This window comes from Macaca fascicularis, chromosome 4 (assembly GCF_037993035.2).
Source record: "Macaca fascicularis isolate 582-1 chromosome 4, T2T-MFA8v1.1".
Lineage (NCBI taxonomy): Eukaryota > Metazoa > Chordata > Mammalia > Primates > Cercopithecidae > Macaca > Macaca fascicularis.
In genome coordinates, this window is record NC_088378.1 from 127,978,482 (window position 1) to 128,002,820 (window position 24,339).

At 45.1% G+C, this 24,339-nt stretch overlaps 2 protein-coding genes and 2 non-coding genes across 8 annotated transcripts in view; 2 read left to right on the plus strand and 2 right to left on the minus strand.

The window, feature by feature from the left end:
- Positions 1-22,548, plus strand: part of XPO5 (exportin 5) — a 53,672-nt gene extending 31,124 nt beyond the window's left edge. The window contains exons 21-32 of one of the 2 annotated variants that reach the window (XM_005552903.4): positions 10,168-10,268; positions 12,586-12,682; positions 13,333-13,469; positions 15,663-15,760; positions 16,669-16,715; positions 17,123-17,220; positions 18,122-18,184; positions 18,953-19,035; positions 19,666-19,773; positions 19,912-20,049; positions 20,240-20,404; positions 20,878-22,548. In XM_005552903.4, the coding sequence (XP_005552960.1) occupies positions 10,168-10,268; positions 12,586-12,682; positions 13,333-13,469; positions 15,663-15,760; positions 16,669-16,715; positions 17,123-17,220; positions 18,122-18,184; positions 18,953-19,035; positions 19,666-19,773; positions 19,912-20,049; positions 20,240-20,404; positions 20,878-21,015 (1,273 nt within the window). In that variant the 3' untranslated portion in view covers positions 21,016-22,548. Of the gene's footprint in view, positions 1-6,872; positions 6,927-10,167; positions 10,269-12,585; positions 12,683-13,332; positions 13,546-15,662; positions 15,761-16,668; positions 16,716-17,122; positions 17,221-18,121; positions 18,185-18,952; positions 19,036-19,665; positions 19,774-19,911; positions 20,050-20,239; positions 20,405-20,877 lie in introns of those variants that run through there. The other variant, XM_074037908.1, reaches the window with a different exon arrangement.
- The window catches only part of POLR1C (RNA polymerase I and III subunit C), a 38,297-nt gene that overhangs the window by 10,167 nt on the left and 3,791 nt on the right, over positions 1-24,339 (minus strand). For 2 of the 4 annotated variants that reach the window (XM_074037961.1, XM_005552904.4), the window contains 3 exons: positions 24,119-24,268; positions 23,845-23,961; positions 23,371-23,706 (listed from right to left, as the gene is read on the minus strand). In XM_074037961.1, coding sequence (XP_073894062.1) covers positions 23,588-23,706; positions 23,845-23,961; positions 24,119-24,268 — 386 coding nt within the window. In that variant the 3' untranslated portion in view covers positions 23,371-23,587. Of the gene's footprint in view, positions 1-23,370; positions 23,707-23,844; positions 23,962-24,118; positions 24,269-24,339 lie in introns of those variants that run through there. The other 2 variants (XM_065543997.2, XM_065543996.1) reach the window with 1 other exon arrangement.
- On the minus strand, positions 1,017-1,143 carry LOC123573232 (small Cajal body-specific RNA 15). The gene has a single exon (XR_006697961.1).
- LOC123573201 (U7 small nuclear RNA) lies at positions 3,671-3,732 on the plus strand. Its single transcript, XR_006697932.1, has one exon. It is a non-coding gene; the product is annotated as a U7 small nuclear RNA (small nuclear RNA).

Genomic DNA, 24,339 nt, shown 5'->3' on the forward strand with positions numbered 1-24,339 from the left:
GGAATAGACACCTAAGACCTGAAGCCTAAGAACCAAAGATTTTAAACAAATTGGAGTGCTGGAGTGACTGATAAAGTTGTCATTGTGGACATATCTGTGGAAATAGACAATATTTTGGCCAGGTGCAATGGCTCACACCTGTAATCCCAGCACTTTGGGAGGCCACGGCAGGTGGATCACTTGAGGTCAGGAGTTTGAGACCAGCCTGGCCAACATGGTGAAACCCCATCTCTACTCAAAATATAAAAATTAGCTGGACCTGGTGGCGCATGCCTGCAATCTCAGCTACTCGAGAGGCTGAGGCAGGAGAATTGCTTGAACCCGCGAGGTGGAGATTGCAGTGTGAGCTAAGATCACACAGCTTCACTCCAGCCTGGGCGACAGAGTGAGACTTCCATCTCAAAATAAATAAATAAATAATAATATTTTCTTTTGATTTCAAAAGGAGGAAAGAGGTCTCTAAAAAGAAGCAGAACTTGTACTGAGAGGGTTAAACATTCAGTCAAGGAAAGGATTGTTTCCATCGTGATGTTTTTATTAATAGAGATGGGGTTTTGCCATGTTGCCCAGGCTGGCCTCGAACAGCTGAGCCTGCCTCAGTCTCCCAAAGTGCTAGGATTACAAGTGTGAGCCACCACACCCAACCCCATAGTGATGTTTTTTAAAACCACAACGTTCTTCTGCAGCTAGAGAAATGTGAAAGTGATGGAAATCATAGGGCAAGAAGCTAATCAACTAGGCTTTTTTAGGCCTGTGGCCAGAATCTATGTGGTAACAACCCAGACATGGAAATGGGGTTCATTCCTGGTTGGGTCTAGAGGCCACAAGACAATAGTATGGTTATCATTTTTTATATAATTTTATTTTTTTTAAAAAGTATAATCTCTTTTCAATTTCTAGTTACCTTCCTATCAGTAGAGCAAGATTCTCACGTGTTCACTATGTCTTTCTCCAGTTTTTTCTCTATAAATTCACTATTCCTATTTTCTATAGAAAGACAATGGAAAGTGTATAATTGCTGTTGGTAGATAAGTAGGTCTTGAATTTATTTTCCAAACAAGACCTGTTCTGTCTATCTTTTCATTTAGGAGGCTAAAAGCAGAGTCAGCTTGACTTTAAGGACTCTATTTTCTTAGTCTTCAGATGGTTATCATTTTGATATTTTTCTAAGAGTTCAGTGCTTTTAGAAAATTCAAAAAATCAAAAGGCATTTTGAAAAATGCCTAACGTGTAATGATTGAGTAGATTGCTTGAACAGTGTGCAGCTGGAGCTATTAGAGTTTTGCTTTTTTAGTAAATTTTATTGGCTGGGCGAGGTGGCTCACGCCTGTAATTCCAGCACTTTGGGAGGCCGAGGCACATGGATCACTTAAGGTCAGGAGTTTGAGACCAGCCCGATAAACATGGTGAAACCCCACCTCTACTGAAAATGCAAAAATTAGCTGGGTGTGGCAGCAGGTGCCTGTAATCGCAGCTACTCAGGAGGCTGAGGCAGAAAAATCGCTTGAACCCAGGAGGCGGAGGTTGCAGTGAGCCAAGGTCACACCACTGCACTCCAGCCTGGGTGACAGGGAAGACTCCATCTCAAAAAAGAAAAAAAATTAAATAAATTTTATCTTGAAGTGTAATATTTATATAGAAAAGGGCATAACTTGTGACTCTGTGTAGATGAATTTTCACAAAGTGGACACATTCGTGTCATCAGCACTCAGATCAAGAAGCAGCTTTACCCAGTACCTCTTTTCAGTGATTACCTGCTCCTCAAAGATAGCTACTATTCTGATTTGCATTTATTTATTTATTTACTTACTTACTTTTGAGGCAGGGTCTTGTACTGTCGCCCAGGCTGGGGTGTAGTGTTGTGATCACGGCTCACTGCAGCTTCGACTTCATGGGCTCAAGCAGTCCTCCCACCTCAGCCTCCTGAATAGCTAGGACCACAGGGTGAGCAGCCATGCCCAGCTAATTTTTAACTTTTTGGTAGAGACAGGTTCTCTCTCTGTTGCCGAGGCTAGTCTTGAACTCATGGGCTCAAGGGATCCTCCCATCTCAGCCTCCCTAAGTGCTGGGATAACAGATGTGAGCCACCTCACCTGGCCCACTATTCTGACTTTTAACATTTTGCCAAGGTTTTTAAACTTTATGAAAATGAAATCAGAAGTATGCACCTTTTGGTGTCTGCCTTCTTTTTGCTCAATATTTTATTTCTGAGGTTCATCCATGTTACTGCATATACTTGTGTTTTTTTTGTTCTCCTTGCTTATATGATATTTCATTGTGTGAATATGCTGTAACTATTCAGCCTTGATGGACTTTTGGGTGATATTTTAATATTATAGATCATGCTGCTGTTGACATTCTTATGTCAAATATGTTTTGGTGAACATATATACATAATTTGTGTTGGATACACACATGGGAGTCGAATTCCTAGCTTATAAGAAATGTGTATTTTCTGTTTTTATAGATGCAACCTGTTTTTTAAAGTGGTTGTACTAATTTATATTCCTACCAGTTATATGCTGGAGTTGGGAGTTTTAAATTACTATTTTTTGGCCAGGCACAGTGGCTCACGCCTGTAATCCCAGCACTTTGGGAGGCCGAGGCAGGTGGATCACTTGAGGTCATGAGTTTGAGACCAGCGTAGCCAACATGATGCAACCCGTCTCTACTCAAAATACAAAAAAAAAAAATTAGCTGGGCATGGTGGGGGGATGCCTATAATCCCAGCTACTCAGGAGACTGAGGCAGGAGAATCCGCTTGAACCTGGGAGGCGGAGGTTGCAGTGAGCCGAGATCATGCTACTGCACTCCAGCCTGGGCAACAGAGGAAGACTCCATCTCAAAAAAAAAAAATTGAAAAATAAATTACTATTTGTTTTGTTATGTTTTGTTTCTTTGTTTGAGACGGAGTCTCACTCTGTTGCCCAGGCTGGAGAGCAGTGGTGCGATCTCAGCTCACTGCAAGCTCCAACTCCCGGGCTCATGCCATTCTGCCTCAGCCTCCTGAGTAGCTGGGACTACAGGCGCCTGCCACCACACCCAGCTAATTTTTTGTATTTTTAGTAGAGACGGGGTTTCACTGTGTTAGCCAGGATGGTCTCAATCTCCTGACCTCGTGATCTGCCCACCTCGGCCTCCCAAAGTGCTGGGATTACAGGCATGAGCCACCACACCCAGCCAAATTACTTTTTTTTTTTTTTTTTTTTTTTTTGAGACGGAGTCTCACTCTGTCGCCCAGGCTGGAGTGTAGTGGCTGGATCTCAGCTCACTGCAAGCTCCGCCTCCTGGGTTCACACCATTCTCCTGCCTCAGCCTCCCGAGCAGCTGGGACTACAGGCGCCCGCCACCTCGCCCGGCTATTTTTTTGTATTTTTTTTTTTAGTAGAGACGGGGTTTCACCGTGTTAGCCAGGATGGTCTCGATCTCCTGACCTCGTGATCCGCCTGCCTCAGCCTCCCAAAGTGCTGGGATTACAGGCTTGAGCCACTGTGCCCGGCCTTACTATTTTTTTAGTAGAGAAAAGTTTGCGTTCCTTAAGAATGTGGCAAGGTATTGATAGCACCTCCTGCATCAAATAGTCTGATAATAGAAGGTGTTGAAGCTGTGCTGTCCAGCATGGAAGCCACTAGCCATATGAAACTATTGAGCACTTCAAGCATTACTAGTCAAGTGTTACAGCACTTTTAGAATTTGTCTGGTAGGCTTTCCAGTTTTTGCTGGAAAGCTCCTTAAAGAAAAAAAAATAAAAAATAAAAATGACTAGCCTGAATTGAGGTGAACTGTAAGTATAAAATACACACTAGACTTCTAAAATCGGCCAGGCACAGTGGCTCGTGCCTGTAATCCTAGCACTTTGGGAGGCTAAGGCCTTAGGCAGATCACTTGAGGTCAAGAGTTCAAAACCAGTGTGGCCAACATGGTGAAACCCCATTGCTACTAAAAATACAAAAATTAGCCAGGCATGGTGGTGTGCATGCTTGTAATACCAGCTACTCAAAAGGCTGACGCAGGAGAATCACTTGAACCCAGAAGATGGAGGTTGCAGTAAGCTAAGATTGTGCCACTGCACTGCAGCCTAGGAGAAAGACTCCTAGGCTCTATCTCAAAAAAGAAGTATTGGATTACTACAGTACTTATGAAATGAAGTACTGATAATTACTACACTGTGGATAAACCTTCAAAACATTATGCTGAGTGAAAGAAGCCAGACACAAAAGGCCATATATTGTATGATTTCATTTTTATGGAATATCTGGAGTAGTAAATCCATAGAGATAGAAAGTACATTGGCGATTGCCTCAGGTTGGAGAGGAGAAAAAGGTATAGATCCCCACTGCTACTGCTTAATGGGTCGGGGCAATGGAAATGTTTTGGAACCAGGTAGAGGTTGTTTATGCACACTTTGAAAGTATTAAATACCACTGAATTGTGAACTTTAAGATGGTTAGGTTTTGGTGGGGATTATTTTTGTTAGTTTTTTAAAGTTTTGTGGGTACACAGTACATGCATATATTTATGGGGTACATAAGATGTTTTGATACAGGCATGCAATGCATAATAATCACATCATGTAAAATGGGGTATCCATCCCCTCAAGCATTTATCCTTTGTGTTACAAACAATCCAGTTATACTCAACTGCAGTTATACTTTTTAAATGTACAATCAAAATTTTTATTGACTATAGTCACTCTGTTATGCTAGGAAATACTAGATCTTATTCATTCTTTCTGGGTTTTTTGTACCCATTAACCATCCCTGCCTTACCCCTAACCCACCACTACCCTCCCCAGCCCCTCTGCTAACCATCCTTATACTCTATGTCCATGAGTTGAATTGTTTTAATTTTTAGATTCCACAAAGAGTGAGAACATGTGATGTGTCCTTCTGTGCCTGGCTTATTTCACTTAGCATAATGACCTCCAGTGCCATCCATATTGTTGCAAATGACAAGATCTTTTTTTTTTTTTTTTTTTTAATGGCTGAATAGTACTCCTAAAGTGGTTAGTTTTATGTTATGTGAATTATGCCTCAGTTTTTTAATATTTTAATAAAAATAAAGCTGGTTCTTTGAAAATACCAGTGATAACATTAGTAAATTCAAAAACTTAAGAGAAATGGGGCTGGCACTTTGGAAGGCCACAGCAGGAACACTGCTGGAGACCAGCCTGGGCAACATAGCAAGACCCCATCTTGATTTTTTAATTTATTTTTTTTGAAACGGAGTCTCACTCTTGTTGCCCAGGCTGGCATGCAAAGGCATGATCTCGGCTCGCTTCAACCTCCACCTCCCAGGTTCAAGTGATCCTCCTGTCTCAGCCCCCTGCGTAGCTGGGATTACAGGCATGCACCACCATGCCTGGCTAATTTTGTATCTTCAATAGAGACAGGGTTTCACCATGTTGGCCAGCCTGGTCTCAAACTCCTGACCTCAGGTGATCCACCCTCCTAGGCCTCTCAAAGTACTGGGATTACAGGCGTGCACCACCATGCCCAGCTAATTTTGTATCTTCAGTAGGGACAGGGTTTCATCATGTTGGCCAGGCTGATTCTCAAATTCATGATCTCAGGTGATCCGCCAACCTTGGCCTCCCAAAGTGTTGGGATTATAGGCGTGAGCCACCATACCCAGCCCCATCTCTATTTGTAAAAATAAAATATTTAAAAATGGATAATTTCCAGGGAAAATGTAACTTATTCTAACTCAAAAAGACAGAAAACCTAAAGAGATAAAAACTTCATATTAATTATATTGGTAGGTAGTTAAATTAGACCAAAAAACTCCAGGCCTAAATGATTTTATATGGGAGTTCTCCCAGACCTTCAAGGAGCAGATAATTTATCTCTTAGACAAACTATTCCCAATAATAGAAAAATGTAGTGCTCCATAACTCATTTTATGAGGCTTATTTATTTTGATACCAAAACCAGACATTGACAGTACCAAAGAGGAAAATTATGGGCCTAAATCTCTTGTAAACCTAGAGACAAAAATCCCAAATCAAAAGGAATATGGAGCTAGGAATAAGTCTTTTAATATAACCACATTTCCGTTGTTATATCTCAAAATACTACCAGTAATTCAATATCCAGTATACAACCAGTATTCAAATATCACCAAATGTTTTCCTTTTTTTCTGTTTATCCACACAAGGTTTATATATTTAAGATATCTCTTAGTCACTAAATTAGGCTTAGCATGGTGCCTCACACTTGTGATCTCAGCAATTTGGGAGGCTGAGGCAGGTGGATCCTTGAGGCTAAGAGTTTGAGACCAACCTGGCCAACATGACAAAATCCCATCTCTACTAAAAATAAAAAAAAAAAGTAACCAGGTGTGGTGGTGCACACCTATAGTCTCAGCTACTTGGGAGGCTGAGGCATGAGAATCACTTGAACCCAGCAGGTGGAGATTGCAGTGAGCTGAGATCATGTCGCTGTACTTTTGGAGATAGTCTCGCTCTGTTACCCATGCTGGAGTGCACTGGTGCTATCTCAGCTCACTGCAACCTCCACCTCCCAGAATCAAGCAATTCTCCTGCCTCAGCCTCTCGAGTAGCTGGGATTACAGGTGTGTGCCACCACGCTCGGCTAATTTTTTGTATTTTTAGTAGATACAGGGTTTTGTCATGTTACCCAGGCTGGTCTCGAACTCCTGAGCTCAACTGATCCACCTGCCTCAGCCTCCTGAAGTGCTGGGATTACAGCTGTGAGCCACCATGCCCGGCCCTCTTTTTCAATTTATTTGTTGAAAAATGTGGACTTGTATTTCCAGAGTTTCCCCTGGTGAAATTTTGATGATTGAATCTCTGTAGTATTGTTTGTTGTAGTCTGCTTTCCTTTGTTTTTGTTATATGTGAATATGTCTAGAGGAGGGGTTGGCAGTCTGCAGCCTGAGGACCAAATGCAAGCCTCCGCATGTTTGTAAGTAAACTTTTATTGGAACACACCATGGCCATTCGTTTACCTACTGTTTATGGCTGCTATTGCGCTTCAATGCAGAGTTGAGTTGTTGAGGACAGACACCGTATTGCTGGCCAAGCTTAAAACATATACTAATGTGACCTCCAGTCTAGAAAACTGACCTCATACCAGTTCAGTTTTTTTAGCAGATAATCCTTCGGAGGTGATGATGGGTTCAACACAATAGTAAAGGTGCCTTTAAAAGACTCCCAGGTATGTATTACAGGTTGATTTATGAAGAAGTAATGAAAGTTAGTGAGAAAAGGATGGCTGGGAATAGTGGCTCATGCCTATAATTTCAGCACTTTAGGAGGCCAGGGCAGGAGGATCTCTTGGGGCCAGGAGTTTGCGACCAGTATGGGCAACACAGAGAGACCCTTTCTCTATTTAAAAAAAAAAAAAAAATTTAATTAGCCAGGTGTGGTGGTGCACACTTAAGAGTCCCAGCTACTCAGGAGCCTGAGGTGGAAGGGCCACTTGAGCCCAGGAGTTTGAGGCTGCAGTGAGCTATGATCACACCACTGCAATCCAGCCTGGGCAATAGAGTGAGACCCTGTCTCTTTAAAAACCAAAAAACAAAAATAAATTATTCAATGCTGGGACAGTTGGCTTTCTATAGGGGAAAAAACAATTAGATTCCTACCAGTCACCATACACAGAAAAAATTTTCAGGTGTTTTAAAACCCAAAAAGTAAAGCTTCTTTTTGAGATGGAGTCTTGCTCTGTCACCCATGCTGGAGTGCAGTGGCGTGACCTTGGCTCACTGCAACGTCTGCCTCCTGGGTTCAAGCGATTCTCCTGCTTCAGCCTCCTGAGTAGCTGGGATTTACAGGCATGTGCCACCATGCCTAGCTAATTTCTGTATTTTAAGTAGAGATAGGGTTTCACCATGTTGGCCAGGGCCTGACCTCGTGATCCACCCACCTTGGCATCCCAAAGTGCTGGGATTACAGGCATGAGCCACTGCATCTGGCCAAAGTAAAACTTCTAGACCATATTTACGGCATGAGGTTAGTGAATGACTTCCCCCCCCCGCCCCCCGATGGAGTCTCACTATCTTGCCCAGGCTGGAGTGCAGTGGCATAATCTCAGCTCACGACAATCTCTGCCTCCTGGGTTCAAGCGATTCTTATGCCTTGCCCTCCCAAGTAGCTGGGGTTATAGGCATGCACCACCATGCCCGGCTAATTTTTATATTTTTAGTAGAGACGGGGTTTCACCATGTTGGCCAGGCTGATCTCAAACTCCTGACCTCAGGTGATCCGTCTGCCTTGGCCTCTCAAAGTGCTGGGATTACAGGCATGGGCCACTGTGCCTGGCCAGGGTAGCGAATGACTTTTTTTTTTGAGAGGGAGTCTCGCTCTGTCACCCAGGCTGGAGCACAGTGGCACGATCTTGGCTCACCTCGGTTCAAGTGATTCTCCTGCCTCAGCCTCCGGAGTAGCTGGGATTATAGGCAAACACCACCACATTCATGTAATTTTTATATTTTTAGTAGAGTCGGGGTTTTACCATGTTGGCCAGGCTGGTCTTGATCTCCTGGCCTCAGGTGATTCGCCAGCCTCGGCCTCCCAAAGTGCTAGGATTACAGGCGTGAGCCACTGCGCCCAGCCTAGAATGACTTCCTTTTTTTTTTTTTTTTTTTTTTTTGACTGCTCTGTCGCTCAGGCTGAAGTGCAGTGGTGTGATCTCAGCTCACTGCAAGCTCCGCCTCCCGGGTTTACACCATTTTCCCGCCTCAGCCTCCCGAGTAGCTGGGACTACAGGCGCCTGCCACCATGTCCGGCTAATTTTGCTTTTGTATTTTTAGTACAGACGGGGTTTCACCGTGTTAGCCAGGATGGTCTCCATCTCCTGACCTCGTGATCCACCGCGCCCGGCCTCTAGAATGACTTCTTAAGCAAGAACAAAAAGGACAAGCTATGGAGGCTTAAACATGGTCTAAAAGAGGTTTTCATTTTGCATCTTAAACCTGTAGCCACCACTCCTGGCACCCGGTACCTGGCTAATTTTTATATTTTTAGTAGAGACTGGGTTTCACCATGTTGGCCAGGCTGGTCCCGAACTCCTGACCTCAGATGATCCACCCACCTCGGCCTCCCAAATTGCTGGGATTACAAGTGTGAGCCACTGCACCCAGCCATAGACTTCTGTTTTGGGGGGGTTTTTTGTTGTGTTTTTTTTTTTTTTTTTTTTTGAGATGGAGTCTCACTCAGTTGCCCAGGCTGGAGTGCAGTGGCATGATCTCGGCTGACTGCAACCTCTGCCTCCTGGGTTCAAGCAATCCTCCTGGGTTCAAGCAATTTTCCTGCCTCAGCCTCCCAAGTAGCTGGGATTACACGCATGCACCACCACACCCGTCTAATTTTTATATTTTTAGTAGAGATGGGGTTTCACTATGTTGGCCAGCCTGGTCTTGAACTCCTGGCCTCAGGTAATTCACCGGCCTCGGCCTCCCAAAGTGCTGGGATCACAGGCATGAACCACTAAGCCTGGCCTAGAATGACTTCTTAAGAACAAAAAGAACAAACTATGGAGACTGAAACATGGTCTAAAAGATGTTTTTAGTTTGCATCTTAAACGTGTAGCCATCAGTTTGTTCAGTGGGGCCATTTCTGTGAGTAGGTAAGAGTGCTGTGGACAGCAGGTGTATCAAGTTTACAGTCATTGCTCCTTACTCAAAGCCCATAATTGCTCAGGTAGGTCATTTTAGTGGGAGACAGCATGTGTTGGGAATTGCGTTCCTCTGTCAGGTCCAAACAGCTATTGCAAGGTCCATGCTCTTGGAATTAAGACAAAACATTGAAAAATGGGGCAAATTACCACCTCCTTCTGTGTTCCTACCTGTAAATCCACAATGTTGCACACATTTCATTCCATATCACTGGTGGCCAAAAAACTGGGACCACTTCAGATTTAAAAGAATTTTGCTTTCTAGCTTTGGACTCTGATACTGTCCTGTTGTCTTGGGGTTTGGTTCTCATGTTAATTCATCTTAGGTATTGTATACTAATTATCTGTGCAAGTCCAGTCCCTCCTGCACCGAGCATTCAGATATTTATACCTTGTTTTCTTTCCCCTGCCAGGAGTTCATGGGCAGATGTGTCTGTGTGGAACTGTAGTATCACTGAATTACAAGCAAAGCCCACTGTTTCCTTCTGCATCAGATGGAAAAACTCAGTAGCATTCTTGTTTCTTTCAGAACCCACAATACATTATATGCACCAGAAATGCTAGCCAAAATGGCAGAGCCTTTCACCAAGGCTCTGGATATGCTTGATGCGGAAAAATCTGCTATATTAGGTAAGAAATGTAACATTTTTTTCTCCTAGGTTCATCTTATCCCTAATGGATGTCCCCTTTTTTTGTTGTCGTTTTTTGAGAGTCATAGTCTCTGTCACCCAGGCTAGAGTGCACTGGTGCAACCATAACTCACTGTAGGCTCAAACTCTTGGGCTCAAGCAGTCTTCCTGCCTCAGCCTCCTGAGTAATTGGACTACAGGTGGATCACAACACCAGACGAACTTTAAAATAGTAAGACAGGGTCTTACTATGTTGCCCAGGCTGGTCTCGAACTCTTATCCTCAAGCAGTTCTCCCACCATGGCCTTTCAAAGCACTAGGATTACAGGCATTCTTATGCATTGCTTGAGCAGCTTCTGCCTATCTTGTGCTTCTTCCTCCTTGTTTTGCACTACCTTCACCATCTATTTGTTCAGAAATGCATTTGTGGAGTTCCTATAAACTCTATATGAACAAATGTATTTACTTAATTACCTTATCATACAGAGAAGATCAGAAGCAATTTATTTATTTCCTGTTAACCCCTTCTTCAATTTAGCCAGTAGGTTGTGGTGGGTGTTACAGCCATTCGATTATAAATAAATCATGGCCTTTAACCTGAAGGATATTTGTATACTTTCCTGCCTTTTTTTTTTTGTGTGTGTGTGTGTGTGTGTGTGTGTGTGTGTAGATAGATAGATAGATAGATATCAAAGTTTTTAAAGGAATAGATTTTAAGCAGTTTCCCAATTGTTACCTTTTTTGTTTTGTTTTGAGAGAGTCTCACTTTGTCACCCAGGCTGGTGTACAGTGGTGCAATCTCGGCTCACTGCAACCTCTGCCTCCCAGGTTCAAGTGATTCTCCCACCTCAGCCTGCTGGGACTACAGCCATGCACCACCACACCCGGCTAATTTTTTGTATTTTTATTAGAGACAGGGTTTCACTATGTTGGCCAGCTGGTCTCGAACTCGTGACCTCAAGTGATCTGCCTGCCTTGGCCTCCCAAAGTGCCGGGATTATAGGCATGAGTCACCACGCCTGGCCTCCCAATTGTGACCTTGATTAGGACACTGCTTTAATTCATTTTCCCATTGAAAATAAGCATGAAAATAACTGTGCAGTCATAATTGCGGTATGTGCTGTGAAGGAAAGTGGCAGTGCTTTGAGTGTTTAGTGGGAGACCTAACCCAATCTCGGAGGGAAGTCAGAAGGCTGACTCCCAATGGGGACTTGAAGGATAAGTAGGAATTAGCTAGGTTAGGGGCATGAGGAAATGCTGGGCATTCTGGACAAACAGAATGGCAGGTACAAGATCTGAGGCAAGAGGGAAAGGCCTTCGTATGTCCAGGACATAGAGATGGTTGAATCATGTGGCTGGAGCACAGGGAGCAAGTCTGGGAATGTGGGATGAAGTTAGAGCCAGAGGCATCAGTTGTCTAAACCTTGTACCCATCTCAGAAGCTTCAGGCTGGCTCACCATCACAGCCCCCATAGTTTGTCTTTGTCCTCAGCTATAACCTGTGTCTGAGCCTGGCTGTGGTCAAGCAATCCAGTGGGCATTCCTCAGCTGTGAAGTTAGCCAAAGGAAGGATGTTAATTTGCCTTTCCAGAGCTCATGTCTATCTGTTTCGGCCTAGATAGTCCTGAATCTTTTCCTTTGACACCATTCCATTTAAGGGTTATGTTGCAGACACCAGTAAAAATAGAACTTCCAAGAAGTGTATTGCTATTAATATAAAAAGTAGGTGTTGCTTACCACACACCCCCATCCCATTATTCAAGTTAAGTCAGGAACTCCTGCTATAGAAATAAGTGGCCAACCAGAAATACTAAAATGGACAAATAGCTCCCTCAGATAGCTTCTGACTATAAGACTCGAAATGTAAAACCTCTGATTACACTTAAAAGTATAGATCTTTTAAGGCAGTTTTTAATACTAAGGTAAGTGGGTTTCATTTTGAGCTGCTACACATCTTAGTCTTTTGTGTAAGATTTTGCTTAAAAAAAGGGGTTTCATAAATTAATTGTGGGGGCATCCCCAGAGCTTTATGGAAAAATACTTTTGAATTGTCACTTTTTTTGGTACAAGTTCCATCTGGGGAAAGAATTTTTAAAAAGCAGGTAAAAGAGTACCTGGGTCTAAAGTCCTGGGTCCTTAAGTAGCTTTCACCTTCTCCTACCAAAAGAGTGCAACAAATCACATAGCCAACTGCTTTGCAGTACAGCACCATGCACACGCGTTCACCCCTGAACAACATCTGCCTGCTGTAGAGTGTTGGCCAGTTGAGACTCCTGACAGTGTGGAGCATCATGTTCCTGACCCGTATTTCCCTTTAGGATTACCTCAACCTCTCTTGGAACTCAATGACTCTCCTGTCTTCAAAACCATCTTGGAAAGAATGCAGCGTTTCTTCTCCACCCTCTATGAAAACTGGTAAGGAACCAATGCTGCCTCTCCATATTTTCTTCCTGGATATGTATTGTATAGGAATGTCCATGGGTTGGACTTTTCATCTAGTGTACAAGTAAGGTGAGGTAAGAATTTGATAGGAAACTAATGATTCTAGTGTTAAATAGAAATGAACAGCCTGCTTTCCTGCATTTGCTTTTTTTGTAATTGTCGTGTGAGCCTCACAGTCCCCACCTGCTTCATGCCCAACTTGTTTCTAGTGTATAACATGATGAAACCCAAATAGAAGCTAAAAGTGGTGGAGATTGCTTAGACCCTACACTGCTTGCAGCCTACTTACGGGAGTAGGGTGGCTAGATACTGGTTGTGGGTTGGGGAAGTAACTGGCCCTCGCGGGCTTTGGCCTCACTAACCCAGTACACTAATCAGCCAAGCTCATGAGATCCTCCATTGTAAGTCCACATTAAATAGTAATGAAAGCTACTGCTGATCTCGGCCGCCAACATCTGTCTTTTAAAAGATGCTGTATCTATAAGTTCTCTTAAGTAAATATAACTGCTTTTCTGGCTGAAAAATCTTATTGTAGGCTAGAAATGAAATTCATGGGACAGTCAGGGCTGGCAGTAACAGATGTTGGATTTGTCATTGCCAGTGTTTTTTTTCCCCCTTTACAGTTTTCATATCCTAGGGAAGGCAGGCCCTTCCATGCAGCAAGACTTCTATACTGTGGAGGACCTTGCTACCCAGCTTCTCAGCTCAGCCTTTGTCAACTTGAACAATATTCCTGACTACCGACTCAGACCCATGCTTCATATCCTTTCAAAAGTCTCTACATAACCCAAAAGGTCAGAAAATTAGAGACAGAAACAGGTCACAGGAACCAGAGGGAGGAGGCAGAACTAGAAGGAAGAGATGAGATGATGTATCTAAGTGCATCATGTCATTAAAAACACTGGCAGATTGCAGGGAAAACATGAAGGCAGTCCAGATGGCCATAAACTTTTCCTTGCGGGACAAATTTTTACCTTCCCCCCTTCTTGGAAATATTAAAGATAAAGCTTTTTTTTTTTTTTTTTTTTTTTTTTTTTGAGACAGAGTATTGCTCACTCTGTCGCCCAGGCTGGAGTATAGTGGCGTGATCTCGGCTCACAGCTTCTGCCTCCCAGGTTCAAGCGATTTTTGTACCTCAGCCTCCCAACTAGCTGTGATTACAGGCGTGCATATTTCTATTTCTTGAGACAGAGTTTTGCTCTATTGCCCAGGCTAGAGTGCAGTGGTACGATCTTGTCTTACTGCAACTTCCACCTCCTGGGTTCAAGTGATTCTTGTGCCTCACCCTCCCAAGTAGCTGGGATTACAGGCACATGCTATTGCGCCCAGCTAATTTTTTTGTATTTTTAGTAGAGACAGGTTTTCGCCATGTTGGCCTCAAACTCCTGACCTCAAGTGATCTGCCCGCCTCGGCCTCCCAAAGTGCTGGGGTAACAGGTGTGAGCCACCGTGCCCAACCTAATTTTTGTATTTTTAATACAGACAGGGTTTCACCACGTTGGCCAGGCTGGTCTCCATCACCTGACCTCAAGTGATCCGCCTGCCTCGGCCTCCCAAAGTGCTGGGATTACAGGCATGAGCCACCATGCCCAGCTGTGAAACATAAAACTTTTATCCCTTTTCTGTGTTTTTAGAAGCACTTGCTTTTTTTTTTTTTTTTTTTGAGACGGAGTCTCGCTGTGTCTCCCAGGCTGGAGTGCAGTGGCTGGATCTCGGCTCACTGCAAGCTCCGCCTCCCGGGTTCACGCCATTCTCCCGCCTCAGCCTCCCAAGTAGCTGGGACTACAGGCGCCTGCCACCACGCCCTGCTAGTTTTTTGTATTTTTAGTACAGACGGGGTTTCACCATGTTAGCCAGAATAGTCTCGATCTCCTGACCTCGTGATCCACCCGCCTCGGCCTCCCAAAGTGCTGGGATTACAGGCTTGAGCCACCGCGCCCGGCCTAGAAGCACTTGCTTTTTTTTGAGACAGGGTCTCAGTGTTACCTAGGCAGGAGTGCAGTGGTGCTATCAAAGCTCACTGCAGGCTCAAGTGGTCCTCCCACCTCTGCTTCCTGAGGAGTTTGGACTGGACCACAGATGTGCACCACCACACCCAGCTATTTTTTTATTATTATTTGTAGAGATGGGGTCTGCATTATGTTCCCCAAGCTGGTCTCAAACTCCTGGGCTCAAATAATCCTGCCTCAGCCTCCAAAGTGCTAGAATTACAGGCCTGAGCCATCACACCCAGCCAGAAGAAGCACTTTCACACTTCATTCTCATTCAGACCCCTATTACTAGTTGAATCTCTGTCTTTCCTCTTTTTTTTTTTTTTTTTTTTTGGGAGATGAAGTCTCCCTCTGTCGCCCATGCTGGAGTGCAGTGGCGCAATCTCGGCTCACTGCAAGCTCCACCTCCTGGGTTCACGCCATTCTCCTGCCTCAGCCACCCGAGTAGCTGGGACTACAGGCGCCCGCCACCACGCTCGACTAATTTTTTTTTTTTTTTTGTATTTTTTAGTAGAGATGGGGTTTCACCATGTTAGCCAGGATAGTCTCGCTCTCCTGACCTTGTAATCCACCTGCCTCAGCCTCCCAAAGTGCTGGGATTACAGGTGTGAGCCACCGCAGCTGCTGAGTGTTTCTTAAACCTGAAATTATAAGGAGAATGGTGAAGGAGGATTTGTTACAAGGATGTCCTCCTTCCTATTTTTTTATTCCTACTTTCTGGCCAGGGACCATAATGTGCAGCCTGACGGAAGTCCTGCTAAACTAAGAGTATAATGGAATTGAATATCAGTGCCATTTAGGATTTTAGGAAAAGAACTTTAAGATTTTTCACTGTTAACACAGGATATTTTTGACATCTGGTAAATCTTTTAGGGATTGATTGTGCCCAGGGGTGCAGCCCACCACCTGACAGGTGAGGGATGTGTACTTATGCACTAAAATTTCTTAACTTGCTGCAGCACGGGTCTTTGTAAAGCCTCTGGTGCTCTTCTGTCCCCCAGAGCACTATGAAGCCCTGGTATCCCCCATCCTCGGACCTCTTTTCACCTACCTCCATATGGTAAGATAAGTCAGGAACAGGAAGCAAAGAGTACTATTAAGGCCTGTGGCCATTTTTGACCCTTGCAAGTCAGGAGCTCCTAGAAGTGTTGTCTCCTAGCCCTGCCAGACTGGCTGGGCAAAGCTTCTACCCCAGCAGACTATCCTTGCTGTAGGATCGAGCAGCTCCCAAAGAACTAAACTGATTTAATTGCCACAAGGCAGCTTCAGTTGCAGATTCTGCTCCTAACCTCCTGTTAACTGAGGAAAGGTAAAAAGAGGAATGCTTGCTCACAGACCCTTGCCAGGAATGCTAGGTCTGTTATCCTGACTCTGGAATTAAACAGGGGACTGGCTGGGAGACCCAGGAATTCTAAAATTGTTAATTCTTTCCAAGCAAAGAAGTGTTTGAGATACCACCCTCAGCATGGATGTGGGACAGGTTATAGAAACCATAGATGGTTTTTTTTTTTTTTTTTTTGAGGCGGAGTCTCGCTCTTGTTGCCCAGGCTGGAGTGCAGTGGCCGGATCTCAGCTCACTGCAAGCTCTGCCTCCTGGGTTTAAGCCATTCTCCTGCCTCAGCCTCCCGAGTAGCTGGGACTACAGGCGCCCACCACCTCGCCCGGCTAGTTTTTTTTGTATTTTTAGTAGAGACGGGGTTTCACTGTGTTAGCCAGGATGGTCTCGATCTCCTGACCTCGTGATCCACCCGTCTCAGCCTCCCAAAGTGCTGGGATTACAGGCTTGAGCCACCGCGCCCGGCCCATAGATGGTTTTTTTAACCTTGTGGTGTGGAGTCTACAGAGGTTGTCGTTGATGTCTAGAATCATCCTTGGCTAACTTTAATCATGAAGTGGACTTGACTTTAGATACTATGTATTCCAATCCTTTCCCCAATTCTAGCATTTATTTCCTTTGTGTTTTCCCAGAGGCTTTCCCAGAAATGGCAAGTTATCAACCAAAGGAGCCTGCTCTGGTAAGGGATACCTACCCACTCTTCTTGGTGGATGAGCTGGCAGCCAGATTTGGGGTGGGGAAAGGAAGCGGGCAGGGATTCTGCTGTCGCAGGGTAGAAGAGCAGTAGGTTGTAGTCATTCTCAGTCTAGGTGATACATGGCTTGTCTGGACAGGCTGTGACCAGCAGGCAGACTGAGATCCAGCCTTTATAGGGGCTACTGTTACCTTACTCACTTATTTTGATTCTGTAATGTCTATCCAACTGGACAGAATCACTAGTAATAATGTCCTTCAGTGGATCACTGCTGTCCATTCCCAACTTTTGCATAAAACGAAGACTCGAAGAAAGTGGTCACAGAGAGTCTGATTAGGGTCACTGCTTTCTTTCTGCACTCCTGTGGAACTTGGCCCTCTGGTTTTCTGCAGTGGAGAAGATGAGGCTGCAGATGAAAACCCAGAGTCTCAAGAGATGCTGGAGGAACAACTGGTGAGGATGTTAACCCGAGAAGTCATGGACCTAATCAGTAAGTGGCAAGTAGAAACTGGGGCTATAGAGAATTTTCCTGGAAAAGAGCTGGTCACTCAGCCAACTCCACGAAGGCCTGACTAATGCAAAGGATTCATGTTTGCGGCCTGGCATGGTGGATTGCGAGGTCAAAAGATCGAGACCAGCCTGGCCAACATGGTGAAACTCTGTCTCTCCTAACAATACAAAAATTAGCTAGGCGTGGTGGCGTACGCCTGTAGTCCAGCTACTGGGGAGGCTGAGGTAGGAAAATCGCTTGAACCTGGGAGGCAGAGGTTGCAGTGAGCTGAGATCACACCACTGCACTCCAGCCTGGTGAAAGAGACTCCGTCTCAAAAAAAAGGATTCATGTTTGCAGCAACACTGACAGATCTAAAAGAAATAACTAGACAGAAGCAAGGCAGTGCTGAAGTCAACCTAAGGACAATTTATGAATTGCAAGCTGAATAGTACCAAAGCCAGAATATGGGGAAACAATCTAAAATAGCAGGAGGAATTTGGATTCATTAGGAAAAACTTCCTAGTTTTCTCAAAATATGGAAATGTTTTAAATTCTTGGACATGGAGACTGTTAATTTTCTTTTTGTTTTTACTGTGTCATTTTGTTTGTTTGAGATTCAAAGTAGACCAGGGATGTATCAAGCATCCTCTCCTAGTCACTCACTCTCACAGAATTCTGTAATTTTCTCTCAGCTAGTTGAACTTGAAGGAACAAAACAGGTCGGTCATCAGAATGCCTCTATTTCTATTGGTGAAGCTAATTCTTGTGCCTTGGACAGTACCCCCATCTTCCACCTTCCTCACCTGGCCAGAGACAGGTTGGGATCGGTGGGCCTGAGGTGGCTGTTGTGGTAGTATATACCCACCCTTCACCTAGTAACCCTGCTTTCTTGCTTTAGCGGTTTGCTGTGTTTCAAAGAAGGGTGCTGACCACAGTAGTGCTCCCCCAGCAGATGGAGACGGTAAGTGAGCCTGTGAGACCTTGGAGGTCTGCTCTTAGCCTCCCAAATACTGTTCCTTCTGAACCAGGTCGGTTTCCTTGCAGTCTGGTGAGGAGACACCCTACATCTAGTTGTCATCTCTGGACCAGCCCTCTTGCTGTGTGCCTCCATCATACTCCCACCTCCAAGCCTTTGCACTTGCTGTTTCCTCTGTCTTGGATGATTTTCTCCCAACCATATACGTGATCTATTCCCTTGCTTCATTCCAATGTCACCTCTTCCAAGAGATCATCCATGACCAACCTATCAAAAATACTAACCCCAGCTACTCTGTATTCCTCTGCTTTATTCTTCTTAATAGCACTTGTCACTGCACATTATGTTTTTATTTATGTATTCCTTTCTTACATATTTCCCATGTTAGAATGTAAACTCCCATCAGGGAAGGGATCTATTGTCCTATTCCTTTTATCCCCAGTAACTAGATCAGTGCCTGGTACAGAGGGTGCTCAAATATTTGTCCAACAACAAAGTATCTTCAGTATTTGCAGCTTTTTGTGTTTCTGCCTAGAAGCTCCCGTTTCCCTCATGTACGGCTTGGGTGTATCTCTAGAAGATTGGCCATGGGCATGGGCTATTATTATGTGGAGGTGGGAGGGGTCCCAGTACTACTTAGCCACCAGTTAACCTAGAACACTCAGCTTTGCTTTTTTTTGCGCTTCTGTCAGAACAAGATATTCTTCTCTGTTCTGAAAAGATGGAGCTTAACATTCTACTCTCTGATAACAGATGAAGAAATGATGGCCACAGAGGTCACCCCCTCAGCTATGGCAGAGCTTACAGACCTGGGCAAATGTCTGATGAAGCATGAGGTGGGTAGAAGGAACAGGTGATACCTTTACTCCTTGCCCAGGTGGGGAGCCACCTTTTACTTTTCTTGCTCTATGGTGCTATCAAGAGTTTTTTGTAATACTCTTTTGTTATGTAAGTTCCTGGTTCTTAAGGCCCCAGAAAAAAACGAGGGAAAAGGTGCAATGCCAAAGTGTCTCCCATACCAGCCTAGGCAGGGGCTCTCAGGAAAACACATAGTAGGCACACTGATGCAGATCCCTGGTGTTTAGCCTCCCCCAGCGAGGCCTGAGCTTTGTCTCCATCCTGTACATACAGGTTTTCTCACATTTTGGTTTTTTCTTTTTGACTGGCAATACACAAAAATAGAGGAAGTAAACTCACTTCTTTTATTTTTCCTGCTTCGCTATGTAAAACTCCAGCTCCTAAGCCAGGCATGGTGGCGCACACCTGTAGTCCCAGCTGTTTGGGAGGCTGAGATGGGAGAATAGCTTGAGCCCAGGAGTTCAAGACCAGCCTGGGCAACAAAACAAGGACCCCATCTTTAGAGGGGGGAGGAAAAAAAAAACAACCTCCAGCTCCTGATGTATAAGAATAATCAGAGAAAATTGTGCTGCTTTTCCCACTGTAATCCTTCATCCTTTCCTGTTCAGGATGTTTGTACAGCGCTATTAATTACAGCCTTCAATTCCCTGGCCTGGAAGGATACTCTGTCCTGCCAGAGGACGACCTCACAGCTCTGCTGGCCTCTCCTCAAACAAGTATGGTGGTTCACCCCTTTTCCCTGCCCCTCATAGAAGGTTTGGGTCATGCAGATTGACTAAATCATTCAGAAGAATTGGGGTGCTGAGGCCTTGAGAGAGGCCCCCTGTGGCCCTAAAGCACAGCTGTCTCCCCAGGTGCTGTCAGGGACACTGCTCGCAGATGCAGTTACGTGGCTTTTCACCAGTGTGCTGAAAGGCTTACAGATGCACGGGCAGCACGACGGGTGCATGGCTTCCCTGGTCCATCTGGCCTTCCAGATATACGAGGCGTTGGTGAGTGGGGAAAGCATGGGGGCAGGATGGCTGCAGCTTTATCACTCAGTCTGCTTCTAGTCTCTTGGGCCTTATCCTAAATCCAGGCACCTGCCAAATTGCTGGTGCTAGCTCTGAGAAATGGGTGTGGCAGGAAATGGGGAGGGTGGCAATAACCTACATCCAGTAAGTTTATTCCTGCTGGTATCAGCGCCCCAGGTACCTGGAGATAAGAGCTGTAATGGAGCAAATCCCTGAAATACAGAAGGACTCACTGGACCAGTTTGACTGCAAGCTTTTAAACCCCTCCCTGCAGAAAGTGGCTGACAAGCGCCGAAAGGACCAATTCAAACGCCTCATTGCTGGTTGCATAGGGGTAGGTCACGAACCTTCATTAGTGCACCCAACCCCCTTCTTAAATCATGTGTATGGGCAAACCTTATAAACCAACTGTAGTTATTGACCATTATGGTGATATAATTTTTTTTTTTTTTTTTTTTTTGAGACAGGGTTTCATTCTTGTTGCCCAGGCTGGAATGCAGTGGTGCAATCTCAGCTCACCACAGCCGCCACCTCCTAGGTTCAAACGATTCTCCTGCCTCCGCCTCCCAAGTAGCTGGGATTATAGGCATGCGCCACCACACCTGGCTAATTTTTTGTATTTTTAGTAGAGACATGGTCTCTCCATGTTGGTCAGGCTGGTCTTGAACTCCTGACCTCAGGTGATCCACCCGCCTTGGCCTCCCAAAAGTGTTGGGATTACAGGTGTGAGCCACTGCGCCAGACCAAGAGAATCTTCAACTACTACTTAGGGCCCAGCATTAATTCTTTCTCATTTGTTTTCCACAGAAACCCTTGGGAGAGCAGTTCCGAAAAGAAGTTCACATTAAGAATCTTCCCTCACTTTTCAAAAAAACAAAGCCAATGCTGGAGACAGAGGTGCTGGACAATGATGGGGGTGGCCTGGCCACCATCTTTGAACCCTGAATCAATTTTTTGGGCATCCTTCCTCGGCCTTTCTTGTCATCTCTTCTTTCCCTTTGTAGCTAATCTCTAGGCCCTTCTTGCACTGCCACCTCACTTTCCACTATTGTCAGCCTGGAGAGAGATCCAGGTCTGGAGCTGGAGAGAAAAGGCCCTGTGCAGGACCAGAAGTAATTATACTAAAGTATCAAGAAAGGGAGTTAGGGCTTAAACCATTCTGTCTAGATGTCCCAGATAGTTCCCGTTCTACTTGGAGATTTGGCTTTTCCAAGAAAAGCTAGAGCAGAGCAGCCCTTCTCCCACAAGCCCTCCCACCCCTGTGCAGCCACATACCTGTACAGAATGGTAACTAGGGATGCTGTGCCCAACACTGCGACTAGCAAGGCTCGCAGCAAGAGCACAGCCCTCAACTACTTGTGCCAGAGTTTCTCTTGGACCACTCCAACTCCCACTGAGCCCTTTTGCTGCTGGGCTGGCAGGAAACTTGCCCCACTCCCTAAGGGGCACGTCTGGGTTAGGTGCTAAGTGCTGAAAAGAACTTGGCCAGTTCTCTCAACTTTGCTTTGGGCAAGAATCTGGTCACCTGATGGGACGCATGGTATAGGCTACTGCTAAACTTGGCACAGTGTCAAGTATAGTACCTCCAAGGACCAGGGCTGGGCAGTCTTTAGTGCTAACATCCCCTTTAGAGCTCACACATCTTGCCCTTCCATGAATGACCCCTCAGTTTGGCTTCCCCAGCCTCAAGGTCCACTCAGGCACAAGAGCCACAGTACCCTAGAGAGTGTCACATGACACCATTGTCATCCAAGGATAAAACAGACCAACTAGGCTATATCTGTGATAAGCAGCTAGCAAAGCCACTGGTCTTCTAGGACTAAGACCAGGTGCCTTCCGCAATCTCATGGTCTTTCAGGTCCCTGGTTACTTTTCTCAAAGACCATCTCCAAAAGAAAAGAATACATGCCTTCGCATCACAACCTGTACTGTGAGTCCATTCTAGAGGTCACTGAAAGGCCCTATAAACAGGACTCGGATATGGGACCTGGCCCTGACATTATTACTGGCCATAAAGGCAGACTTAATCCATACAGAAACCAGTGTGTCCATGTGCTCTGCACAAAAACAGACCTGTTGTCCACCAATCCACTGACAAGAGGGTTTCCATGAGAGCCGAAGTGGACTGAAGCTATAGTTTTTAGCTGGTGTGGACCAGAGGCAGGGTCAGATTGGGAAGAGGCAAAGCTGAGGAAGCAGAAGTTGGAGTCTCATGTTGCTCCCTCTTCCCGTGTGGTGCTCTGGGTTCCTGTGGATTGTGAAGGCGATCTCAATAGTGTTTCCCTCCAAACCTGATAGCTGCCTATTCCTGTATGGTTGGGGCTGTGGAGGGTGTAGTTGTATTTATTGTGTTGTAATATTTTTAACATCCTGTGACTTCATGCTAGAAGTTTTCTATTGTTTATAGAAACTTTTTGTAGAAACATTAACTCCAAAGCACATCTGCATGTCAGTAAAAGTCTCAGTTTCATACAGAAAGGGACCCATCTGCCTTTTTCAACCTAGTCTTAAAACCAGTGACATACTCCAGAGTTACTCCATGAGCACCCTGCAAAAGGGGACTGAACAGGAAGAAATGTGACTGATGAACCTGGTCTTTCAAGCTTTCTGAAATGGTGTGCCAGTTAGAAAAGGATTTCTATCCTGACACACCCAGACTAGGCAGCCCATACCATTCTCACAGTGTCTTTCATATGTGGCTGCTGGGCCTGGCCCAAAGGAATTGCTACTGTTCTTTGTTGGAGCTGTCAATAGCGGCATGAACTTCCCTGGTAATCCGGGAGACAGGTGAAATGGTGCATTCACTCTAGCTTGAATGTTTTTCTAGGGGTTTGGCTGTACTCCCAGAAACCACCTTAATTTGCCAATTCTCAGGAGGTGTTTTTTGTTGTTTTTGAGACAGGGTCTCACTGTTACCCAGGCTGGAGTGTACATCTGATGTTCTTAATTGCTAAAGGTCAAACCAGTTCTGAAGTGAGGCCCTGTTTTTCGCAGTGGCTCACACCTGTAATCCCAACACTTTGGGAGGCCCCAAGGCAGACAGATCACTTGAGGTCAGGAGTTTGAGACCAGTCTGACCAATATGGTGAAACCCTCTCTCTACTAAAAATACAAAAAATTACACATAGCCAGGCGTGGTGGTACACACCTGTAGTCCCAGCTACTCAGGAGGCTGAGGCAAGAGAATTGCTTGAACCCAGGAGGAGGAGGTTGCAGTGAGCAGAGATTGCACCATTGCACTCCAGCCTGGGCAACAGAGTGAGACTCTGTCTCAAAAAATATAAAAGTTGTCTCAAAAAGTTTTGTTTGGACATGAGTTTATTTACATCTAAGGCCTTACAAAGGCCTAAAAGTCTCATTTTATGGCACATTTAACAAAATGTATTGATTAAAAATAAAGCTGGAATTGTCCCAGAAAACTCAGGATCCCTAGTCACACTGGGCTCTCTGTACAGCAGTCCTGTAGGGTGGGTCAGTCAGAACCCAAAGCTTCAGCTTGCCTCAGGAACATCCAAGCTCAGTCCATCTGAACCGCATCTAGTTCATCCAAGAAGCGCCGGCACTTCCCCATCAGTACTTTGATGGCTTCACTCACCAGCACATCTGGTGGCAACACCCCCGTTGACTCAACAGAGACTGGGGATCAAAGAGACACTTTAGCCTAGGCGGGGCTTGCCTGTAGAAAGCCCCTGTTACTCAAACTTCACATCTAGACTGGAAGGAAGCTGCAGCACCAAAGAGTACTGCCCACTCATCTCACCACTTCATACTCACAGATATAATGATCTCGAACCCGGGCAAGCCTCACAACCTTCTTTAGCTTCTCATGCCGGAAGATTTCTCTGCTGAAGGTATCCAGCCGGGGGTTGGCAACTCTGGCCACCTTTTTACCTAATGAGAACAAACCACGTTTTTTTATTCTTTTTTCTAATTTGCCCCTTGGTAGCAAACCATGTTATACTTTTAGGAACCCAGGGTTTTTATTTCTGTCACCTTCAAAGAAAATATAATTTAGGTCCTAACCTGAACAGCACCCCAAATACCATACCTTGGACTTCCTGCACCTCAATAACACCAGGTGAGAAGCACCTGCTCAACTCCTCAGCTGCCTCCCCTTCCACGGGCTCAAGCAGGGTGATGTCTGGCAGGAGCCTATAACTGGCTGTTGCCACTGGTGAAAACTTGGCATGATCTTTGCCTGGAGAGGAAGAGAGAAAGTGCCTATACGAAACCCTTCTAGGATTAGGAAGAATACTCTTCCTAAGCTGC